At 46.2% G+C, this 10,746-nt stretch overlaps 1 protein-coding gene across 4 annotated transcripts; it reads left to right on the top strand.

Moving 5' to 3' along the window:
• The first annotated feature begins 130 nt into the window (after positions 1 to 130).
• mrps11 (mitochondrial ribosomal protein S11) lies at positions 131 to 6,890 on the top strand. Of its 4 annotated transcripts, XM_055900067.1 has the most exons (7): positions 139 to 503; positions 2,087 to 2,182; positions 4,735 to 4,833; positions 4,934 to 5,324; positions 5,406 to 5,564; positions 5,722 to 5,787; positions 6,455 to 6,890. In XM_055900067.1, the coding sequence occupies exons 1-7, from the start codon at positions 418 to 420 to the stop codon at positions 6,560 to 6,562; spliced, it is 1,005 nt and encodes a 334-aa protein (XP_055756042.1). In that variant the 5' UTR covers positions 139 to 417; the 3' UTR covers positions 6,563 to 6,890. The 4 variants fall into 4 exon arrangements, with proteins under 4 accessions (XP_055756044.1, XP_055756043.1, XP_055756042.1 ...); XM_055900068.1 differs by lacking the exon at positions 2,087 to 2,182 and having other exon boundaries at positions 135 to 503; XM_055900070.1 differs by lacking the exon at positions 4,934 to 5,324 and having other exon boundaries at positions 148 to 503; positions 5,435 to 5,564.
• The last annotated feature ends 3,856 nt before the right edge of the window (positions 6,891 to 10,746 follow it).

The raw sequence follows: 10,746 nt of genomic DNA, 5'->3' as shown, positions 1-10,746 counted from the left end.
TACATTTAGTGTAGAAATAAAAAAGTTTATGCATAAGATTTTAGAACTAAATATTTTCTAATAATTTGTATCGCTCCCCCACATTATTAATAATGTACTATTCCAGGAAACGCGTCATACTAAATGGCTCGTCGCTAGTTACTACAGTCACAAAGTCATAAACACCGCATATTTCTAATTCTAAAATGTACCTTCTTAAAATCTGTATTTAAACCTAACCACACTGCTAACCGTATGCCTACCCTAACCTTGAATTAAGACCAAAAAAACAATTTATGTTGTCATGAATTTTTACGATTTAGCCAATTTGACTTTGTGACTGTGCTATGTAGTGGAAACCTCCTCAATGTCACACATGTTGTTGTGTAACGCTAGCTGACTTGTTGGTTTCTAGTAGCTATGTTATATTAGCTAATCATGTATAAATTCAACTGTATATTATCTAATTCTGTCAGGAGTGCCTGCCAACAGGTTGCTGGTTCCGTCAATGCAGGAGGCTCAATGTAAGTATCTCGTTTTTTATACGAAATCCCATGCATGCAATTGACAGCTAGCTAGCTAGATAACGTTATTTACGATGCTAGTTTGAGAGCTGGTAGTCTGGTACTTTAAACTAGACAAAGACCTTTGCCGATTTAATTGTACTGCCAGCTTGCTACACTTCATTCAACCGATCAGCTACCTTGTTAGTTATCTTTCTACACTGAACACAATTATAAACGCAACATGTAACAGTTTCAAAGATTTTACTGAGTTACAGTTCTTATAAGGAAAAGAGTCCATTGAAATAAATGTATTATTCCCTAATCTATGGATTTCACATGACTGGGTGGGGGTGCAGCCATGGGTGGGCCTTTTTCTTAAACCTTTATTTAACGAGGCAAGTCAGTTAAGAACAAAATCTTATTTACAATGACGGCCAACCCTGGCTAAACCCGGACGACGCTGGGCCAATTGTGCATCGCCCTATGAGACTCCCAATCACGGCTGGTTGTGCAGTGCAATCGCCCTCCTGTGTTTTCAATGCACACTGTCCCATCTGGACAAGAGGAATACCTATCTAAGAATGCTGTTCATTGACTACAGCTCAGTATTCAACACCATAGTGCCCTCAAAGCTCATCACTAAGCTCGGTGCCCTGGGTCCTGACCCCTCCCTGTGCAACTGGGTCCTGGACTTCCTGACGGGCCGCCCCCAGGTGGTGAAGGTAGGAAACAACATCTCCACCCCGCTGTTCCTCAACTCTGGGGCCCCACAAGGCTGCGTTCTCAGCCCCCTCCTGTACTCCCTGTTCACCCATGACTGCGTGGCCATGCACGCCTCCAACTCAATCAGCTTCTTGATATGCCACACCTGTCAGGTGGATGGATTATCTTGGCAAAGAAGAAATGCTCACGAACAGGGACGTAAACAAATTTGAGAAATAAGATTATTCTGGGATTTTTTTATTTTTTTCAGCTAATGAAACCAAAACCTTTACATGTGGCGTTTATATTTGTGTTCAGAGATTTATGATCGGGGCAGTTACTGGACTATCTGATAGATTAATGATCGGGGCAGTTACTGGACTATCTGATAGATTAATGACCGGGGCAGTTACTGCACTATCTGATAATGAACAGTTTGATTTATCAACACTTGCTAGCCAGTTTGTGAACAATGATCACATTGCTACTTGCAGCTTCTGTCTGCCTGTTTTTGAAGTTGCTGTGTTGATTTTGATTGGTTTATTCTCTGTTGTAGGTGTGGTCTACAGAGAGCAGTGTGTTGATTGTTTTATTCTCTGTTGTAGGTGTGGTCTACAGAGAGCAGTGTGTTGATTGGTTTATTCTCTGTTGTAGGTGTGGTCTACAGAGAGCAGTGTGTTGATTGGTTTATTCTCTGTTGTAGGTGTGGTCTGCAGAGAGCAGTGTGCTGATTGGTTTATTCTCTGTTGTAGGTGTGGTCTGCAGAGAGCAGTGTGCTGATTGGTTTATTCTCTGTTGTAGGTGTGGTCTGCAGAGAGCAGTGTGTTGATTGGTTTATTCTCTGTTGTAGGTGTGGTCTGCAGAGAGCAGTGTGTTGATTGGTTTATTCTCTGTTGTAGGTGTGGTCTGCAGAGAGCAGTGTGCTCCAGTGCTGTCAGGTTGCAAGAGGATGCCAGTGTCTCAGCCACACCTGGGAAAATATCAAAAGAGTTCAGGTAACACTAGCTGACTAGGCGGCATTCTGCCTTCTCCCTACAGCTCTCAGCCATTCTGACTTCTCCCTACAGCTCTCAGCCATTCTGCCTTCTCCCTACAGCTCTCAGCCATGCTGACTTCTCCCTACAGCTCTCAGCCATGCTGCCTTCTCTCTACAGCTCTCAGCCATTCTGCCTTCTCCCTACAGCTCTCAGCCATGCTGCCTTCTCCCTACAGCTCTCAGCCATGCTGCCTTCTCCCTACAGCTCTCAGCCATGCTGCCTTCTCCCTACAGCTCTCAGCCATTCTGCCTTCTCCCTACAGTTCTCAGCCATGCTGCCTTCTCCCTACAGTTCTCAGCCATGCTGCCTTCTCCCTACAGTTCTCAGCCATGCTGACTTCTCCCTACAGTTCTCAGCCATGCTGACTTCTCCCTACAGTTCTCCGCCATGCTGCCTTCTCCCTTCAGCTCTCAGCCATGCTGACTTCTCCCTACAGCTCTCAGCCATGCTGACTTCTCCCTACAGTTCTCAGCCATGCTGACTTCTCCCTACAGCTCTCAGCCATGCTGACTTCTCCCTACAGCTCTCAGCCATGCTGACTTCTCCCTACAGTTCTCCGCCATGCTGACTTCTCCCTACAGCTCTCAGCCATGATGATTTCGCCCACAACTGGCTCATGTGAACTACAATCCCACCGCTGTGTCATCAATCTTTCAAATAAAACAATAGTCCATTTTGCCCAGATCCATCCAGCAGAACTATAATTCAGCTCCACTTCCTCAGTTTCACTGACACAGGTGTACGGAGCATGCTAGATTTATCTTATTTATCCGTTGTTTTAACAGATCAGTTGACTGAGAACACATTCTCATTTGCAGCAACGACCTGGGGAATAGTTACAGGGGAGAGGAGGGGGATGAATGAGCCAATTGTAAACTGGGGATTATTAGGTGACCATGATGGTTTGAGGGCCAGATTGGGAATTGACCATGGGACCAAGTCCCATGGGATCTTTAATGACCTCAGAGAGTCAGGACACCCGTTTAACGTCCCATCCGAAAGACGGCACCCTACACAGGGCAGTGTCACCCTACACAGGGCAGTGTCACCCTACACAGGGCAGTGTCACCCTACACAGGGCAGTGTCACCCTACACAGGGCAGTGTCACCCTACACAGGGCAGTGTCACCCTACACAGGGCAGTGTCACCCTACACAGGGCAGTGTCACCCTACACAGGGCAGTGTCACCCTACACAGGGCAGTGTCACCCTACACAGGGCAGTGTCACCCTACACAGGGCAGTGTCACCCTACACAGGGCAGTGTCACCCTACACAGGGCAGTGTCACCCTACACAGGGCAGTGTCACCCTACACAGGGCAGGGGCATTGGGAACTAGTTTTAGACCAGAGGAAAGAGCGCCTCCTCCTGGCCCTCCAACACCACTTCCAGCAGCATCTGGTCTCCCATCCAGGGACTGACCAGGACCAACCCTGCTTAGCTTCAGAAGCAATAGATAGCTGATTAACACAGGTAGTCCACTCTGTCTTCATAAACAAGCAATGAAACATGGAGATATGGCTCTGTGGGAACACTACCCTATAAAGGTGTCTACGAGCTGTATAAGGCCACTCAACGAGCTGTATAAGGCCACTCAACGAGCTGTATAAGGCCACTCAACGAGCTGTATAAGGCCACTCAACGAGCTGTATAAGGCCACTCAACGAGCTGTATAAGGCCACTCAACGAGCTGTATAAGGCCACTCAACGAGCTGTATAAGGCCACTCAACGAGCTGTATAAGGCCACTCAACGAGCTGTATAAGGCCACTCAACGAGCTGTATAAGGCCACTCAACGAGCTGTATGAGGCCACTCAACCAGCTGTATGAGGCCACTCAACCAGCTGTATGAGGCCACTCAACCAGCTGTATAAGGCCACTCAACCAGCTGTAGAAGGCCATAAGCAAACAAGAAAATGCTCATCCAGAAGCGGCGCTCCTAGTGGCCGTGGACTTTAATGCAGGGAAACATAAATCAGTTTGACCTCATTTCTACCAGCATGTTACGTGCAACCAGAGGGAAAAAAATCCTAGACCACCTTTACTCCACACAGAGACGCGTACAAAGCTCTCCCTCACCCTCCATTTGGAAAATCTGACCATAATTCTATCCTCCTGATTCCTGCTTACAAGCAAAAACTAAAGCAGGAAGTACCAGTGACTCGCTCAATACGGAACTGGTCAGATGACGCGGATGCTACGCTACAGGACTGTTTTGCTAGCACAGACTGGAATATGTTCTGGGATTCATCCAATGGTATTAAGGAGTATATCACCGCAGTCACCGGCTTCATTAATAAGTGTCTCGACGACGTCGTCCCCACAGTGACCGTACGTACATATCCCAACCAGAAGCCCTGGTTTACAGGCAACATCCTCACCGAGTTAAAGGCTAGAAACCAGCATATTCCTTCTATTCTTAGTATGCTTGTTTGAAATGTGATTTTTGTAACAGTCAATATTGTCACGTTTCCAACAGTTTGCCCATGTTTCTTCCTCCTCTCCCTAAGTCACCTCCCTCCGATGCCTGGCCAGGACAGTGTGCTGAGATGGGCTGGGAAGAAGTACGAGGAGTTGCCAATAGCACATATCAAAGCCACATATAACAAGTAAGCTGACAGACAGTGATGTGAATAGCTGGTATATTTAATGTCCAGCTGACAGACTGTGATGTGAATAGCTGATATATTATAATGTGTCCCTCTCCAGTACACATGTCCAGGTGATATATTTTAACCTGTCTCCGTCCAGTACACATGTCCAGGTGATATATTTTAACCTGTCTCCGTCCAGTACACATGTCCAGGTGATATATTTTAACCTGTCTCCGTCCAGTACACATGTCCAGGTAATATATTTTAACCTGTCTCCCTCCAGTACACATGTCCAGGTGATATATTTTAACCTGTCTCCCTCCAGTACACATGTCCAGGTGATATATTTTAACCTGTCTCCGTCCAGTACACATGTCCAGGTGATATATTTTAACCTGTCTCCGTCCAGTACACATGTCCAGGTGATATATTTTAACCTGTCTCCGTCCAGTACACATGTCCAGGTGATATATTTTAACCTGTCTCCCTCCAGTACACATGTCCAGGTGATATATTTTAATGTCTCCGTCCAGTACACATGTCCAGGTGATATATTTAACCTGTCTCCGTCCAGTACACATGTCCAGGTGATATATTTTAACCTGTCTCCGTCCAGTACACATGTCCAGGTGACAGACAGTGAGGGCCAGTTCATGGTCAGAACATCATGTGGAACCGAGGGGTTCAAGAACGTCAAGAAGTCCACTCCCATCGCTGCTCAGACAGCAGGCATCTCAGCTGCAGCGGTAAGATGAGACCATATGGAAATATAGATAGTTAATAGTTACAGATAAGAACACTGAGATCTATTCTCCACTAGATGGCACTACAGCCTCAAACAAACTGTCAAAAAGATGAATTTATGTTCCCTGATGAATAATAATGTATTGTTGTCCCGTGCAGAAGGCCACGGTGGTGGGGGTGACGTTTGTCCGTGTGTTGGTGAAAGGTCTGGGTCCTGGACGCCTGGTGAGAACCTTTTTGATGACTTCATCACAGTTGACAAACTGAAGAAATGCAGAAGTCATACCGTAGAGAGAAACAGTGTTCACATAATACACCCCCCCCCACTCTGAAGTTATCCCAGCTGCCTACCACCCTGCATACCACTACTGGCTTGCTTCTGAAGCTAAGCAGGGTTGGTCCTGGTCGGTCCCTGGATGGGAGACCAGATGCTGCTGGAAGTGGTGTTGGAGGGCCAGTAGGAGGCACTCTTTCCTCTGGTCTAAACAAGGATCCCAATGCCCCAGGGCAGTGATTGGGGACACTGCCCTGTTTAGGGTGCCGTCTTTCGGATGGGACGTTAAACGGGTGTCCTGACTCTCTGTGGTCACTAAAGATCCCATGGCACTTATCGTAGGGGTGTTAACCCCGGTGTCCTGGCTAAATTCCCAATCTGGCCCTCAAACCATGAGTCACCTGATCATCCCCAGCTTCCAATTGGCTCATTCATCCTCTCCCCTGTAACTATTCCCCAGGCCATTGCTTTACATTAGAACGTGTTCTCAGTCAAGTTACCTGGTTAAATAAAAATCTGGTTTTGAATCTGTTCAGTCAGAATCTTGTAGAGACGAGGAAAATATGTTAAGACTCGTTATCGTTGATTTGGTTCTGATGCATTTCTCTCTCTGTGCAGTCTGCCATCAAGGGTCTGACCATGGGAGGATTGAAGGTAGTGTCCATCACAGACAACACCCCCGTACCACACAATGGTTGTCGCCCTCGCAAGGCTAGAAGAATATGAACCGGACCGTACCATCGTGGACTGCAGGGGGGTCCACCTGTCTTGTAACATGCTTCATGTTGTTGTTGTATGAAGAGTATTTTTTTACTGGTATTTAAGCATTTTGGAAAATACTTGTACATGTTGGTATAACATTCAGGGCCCGTTTCCCAGACACAGATTAAGCCCTGGACTGAAAAACAAGTTCAATGTAGAATCTTCAGTCCAGGACTAGGCTTTATCTGGGAAACTGGCCCTGTGTGCGTGTACCAGCACATAGAAAATGATGGGAACAGTAAGACAGCCTCGTTCTAGATTCATCTGTTTATTAAATCCATATACACCCAAACCCCTGTCCAACATGTATTACAAGGCTTCCAGCAGGAGAACCTGGTCAGATCAATACATCAGGGTTGTCACCTGGTCAGATCAATACATCAGGGTTGGTCAGGTCAATACATCAGGGTTGTCACCTGGTCACATCAATACATCAGGGTTGTCACCTGGTCAGATCAATACATCAGGGTTGTCACCTGGTCAGATCAATACTTCAGGGTTGTCACCTGGTCAGATCAATACATCAGGGTTGGTCAGATCAATACATCAGGGTTGTCACCTGGTCAGATCAATACATCAGGGTTGTCACCTGGTCAGATCAATACATCAGGGTTGGTCAGATCAATACATCAGGGTTGGTCAGATCAATACATCAGGGTTGGTCAGATCAATACATCAGGGTTGGTCAGATCAATACATCAGGGTTGTCACCTGGTCAGATCAATACATCAGGGTTGTCACCTGGTCAGATCAATACTTCAGGGTTTTCACCTGGTCAGATCAATACATCAGGGTTGGTCACATCAATACATCAGGGTTGTCACCTGGTCAGATCAATACTTCAGGGTTGTCACCTGGTCAGATCAATACTTCAGGGTTGTCACCTGGTCAGATCAATACTTCAGGGTTGTCACCTGGTCAGATCAATACATCAGGGTTGTCACCTGGTCAGATCAATACATCAGGGTTGGTCACATCAATACATCAGGGTTGTCACCTGGTCACATCAATACATCAGGGTTGTCACCTAGTCAGATCAATACATCACATACATGCTGACTTCCTGGTTCCATCAAGGTGTTCTGATATGAGGAGTCAAACGTTACAGACCATGCTGACTTCCTGATATGAGGAGTCAAACGTTACAGACCATGCTGACTTCCTGATATGAGGAGTCAAACGTTACAGACCATGTTGACTTCCTGATATGAGGGGTCAAACGTTACAGACCATGCTGACTTCCTGATATGAGGTGTCAAACGTTACAGACCATGCTGACTTCCTGATATGAGGGGTCAAACGTTACAGACCATGCTGACTTCCTGATATGACGAGTCAAACGTTACAGACCATGTTGACTTCCTGATATGAGGAGTCAAACGTTACAGACCATGCTGACTTCCTGATATGAGGAGTCAAACGTTACAGACCATGCTGACTTCCTGATATGAGGGGTCAAACGTTACAGACCATGCTGACTTCCTGATATGAGGAGTCAAACGTTACAGACCATGCTGACTTCCTGATATGAGGAGTCAAACGTTACAGACCACGCTGACTTCCTGATATGAGGGGTCAAACGTTACAGACCATGCTGACTTCCTGATATGAGGGGTCAAACGTTACAGACCATGCTGACTTCCTGATATGAGGTGTCAAACGTTACAGACCATGCTGACTTCCTGATATGAGGTGTCAAACGTTACAGACCATGCTGACTTCCTGATATGAGGGGTCAAACGTTACAGACCATGCTGACTTCCTGATATGACGAGTCAAACGTTACAGACCATGCTGACTTCCTGGTTCCATCAAGGTGTTCTGATATGAGGAGTCAAACGTTACAGACCATGCCGACTTCCTGATATGAGGAGTCAAACGTTACAGACCATGCTGACTTCCTGGTTCCATCAAGGTGTTCAGATATGAGGAGTCAAACGTTACAGACCATGCTGACTTCCTGATATGAGGGGTCAAACGTTACAGTCCATGCTGACTTCCTGATATGAGGGGTCAAACGTTACAGACCATGCTGACTTCCTGATATGAGGGGTCAAACGTTACAGACCATGCTGACTTCCTGATATGAGGAGTCAAACGTTACAGACCATGCTGACTTCCTGGTTCCATCAAGGTGTTCTGATATGAGGAGTCAAACGTTACAGACCATGCTGACTTCCTGATATGAGGGGTCAAACGTTACAGACCATGCTGACTTCCTGATATGAGGAGTCAAACGTTACAGACCATGCTGACTTCCTGATATGAGGAATCAAACGTTACAGACCATGCTGACTTCCTGATATGAGGAGTCAAACGTTACAGACCATGCTGACTTCCTGATATGAGGAGTCAAACGTTACAGACCATGCTGACTTCCTGATATGAGGAGTCAAACGTTACAGACCATGCTGACTTCCTGATATGAGGAGTCAAACGTTACAGACCATGCTGACTTCCTGATATGAGGTGTCAAACGTTACAGACCATGCTGACTTCCTGATATGAGGGGTCAAACGTTACAGACCATGCTGACTTCCTGATATGAGGAGTCAAACGTTACAGACCATGCTGACTTCCTGATATGAGGAGTCAAACGTTACAGACCATGCTGACTTCCTGATATGAGGAGTCAAACGTTACAGACCATGTTGACTTCCTGATATGAGGGGTCAAACGTTACAGACCATGCTGACTTCCTGATATGAGGTGTCAAACGTTACAGACCATGCTGACTTCCTGATATGAGGGGTCAAACGTTACAGACCATGCTGACTTCCTGATATGACGAGTCAAACGTTACAGACCATGTTGACTTCCTGATATGAGGAGTCAAACGTTACAGACCATGCTGACTTCCTGATATGAGGGGTCAAACGTTACAGACCATGCTGACTTCCTGATATGAGGAGTCAAACGTTACAGACCATGCTGACTTCCTGATATGAGGAGTCAAACGTTACAGACCACGCTGACTTCCTGATATGAGGGGTCAAACGTTACAGACCATGCTGACTTCCTGATATGAGGGGTCAAACGTTACAGACCATGCTGACTTCCTGATATGAGGTGTCAAACGTTACAGACCATGCTGACTTCCTGATATGAGGTGTCAAACGTTACAGACCATGCTGACTTCCTGATATGAGGGGTCAAACGTTACAGACCATGCTGACTTCCTGATATGACGAGTCAAACGTTACAGACCATGCTGACTTCCTGGTTCCATCAAGGTGTTCTGATATGAGGAGTCAAACGTTACAGACCATGCTGACTTCCTGATATGAGGGGTCAAACGTTACAGACCATGCTGACTTCCTGATATGAGGAGTCAAACGTTACAGACCATGCTGACTTCCTGATATGAGGAGTCAAACGTTACAGACCATGCTGACTTCCTGATATGAGGAGTCAAACGTTACAGACCATGCTGACTTCCTGATATGAGGAGTCAAACGTTACAGACCATGCTGACTTCCTGATATGAGGGGTCAAACGTTACAGACCATGCTGACTTCCTGATATGAGGGGTCAAACGTTACAGACCATGCTGACTTCCTGATATGAGGAGTCAAACGTTACAGACCATGCTGACTTCCTGATATGAGGGGTCAAACGTTACAGACCATGCTGACTTCCTGATATGAGGTGTCAAACGTTACAGACCATGCTGACTTCCTGATATGAGGGGTCAAACGTTACAGACCATGCTGACTTCCTGATATGACGAGTCAAACGTTACAGACCATGCTGACTTCCTGGTTCCATCAAGGTGTTCTGATATGAGGAGTCAAACGTTACAGACCATGCTGACTTCCTGATATGAGGGGTCAAACATTACAGACCATGCTGACTTCCTGATATGAGGAGTCAAACGTTACAGACCATGCTGACTTCCTGATATGAGGAATCAAACGTTACAGACCATGCTGACTTCCTGATATGAGGAGTCAAACGTTACAGACCATGCTGACTTCCTGATATGAGGAGTCAAACGTTACAGACCATGCTGACTTCCTGATATGAGGAATCAAACGTTACAGACCATGTTGACTTCCTGATATGAGGAGTCAAACGTTACAGACCATGCTGACTTCCTGGTTCCATCAAGGTGTTCTGATATGAGGAGTCAAACGTTACAGACCATG

Source organism: Salvelinus fontinalis, chromosome 35 (assembly GCF_029448725.1).
Source record: "Salvelinus fontinalis isolate EN_2023a chromosome 35, ASM2944872v1, whole genome shotgun sequence".
Lineage (NCBI taxonomy): Eukaryota > Metazoa > Chordata > Actinopteri > Salmoniformes > Salmonidae > Salvelinus > Salvelinus fontinalis.
This window is presented reverse-complemented; position numbering and strand designations above follow the sequence as displayed.

Bases quoted from the DNA above. Each gene is read 5' to 3' on its own strand.
- mrps11 (XM_055900067.1), top strand. From the start codon at position 418: ATGTATAAATTCAACTGTATATTATCTAATTCTGTCAGGAGTGCCTGC. The intron at 4,834-4,933 runs GTAAGCTGACAG...GTCCCTCTCCAG, and splicing joins ATCAAAGCCACATATAACAA to TACACATGTCCAGGTGATAT. The intron at 5,565-5,721 runs GTAAGATGAGAC...TGTCCCGTGCAG, and splicing joins CAGGCATCTCAGCTGCAGCG to AAGGCCACGGTGGTGGGGGT.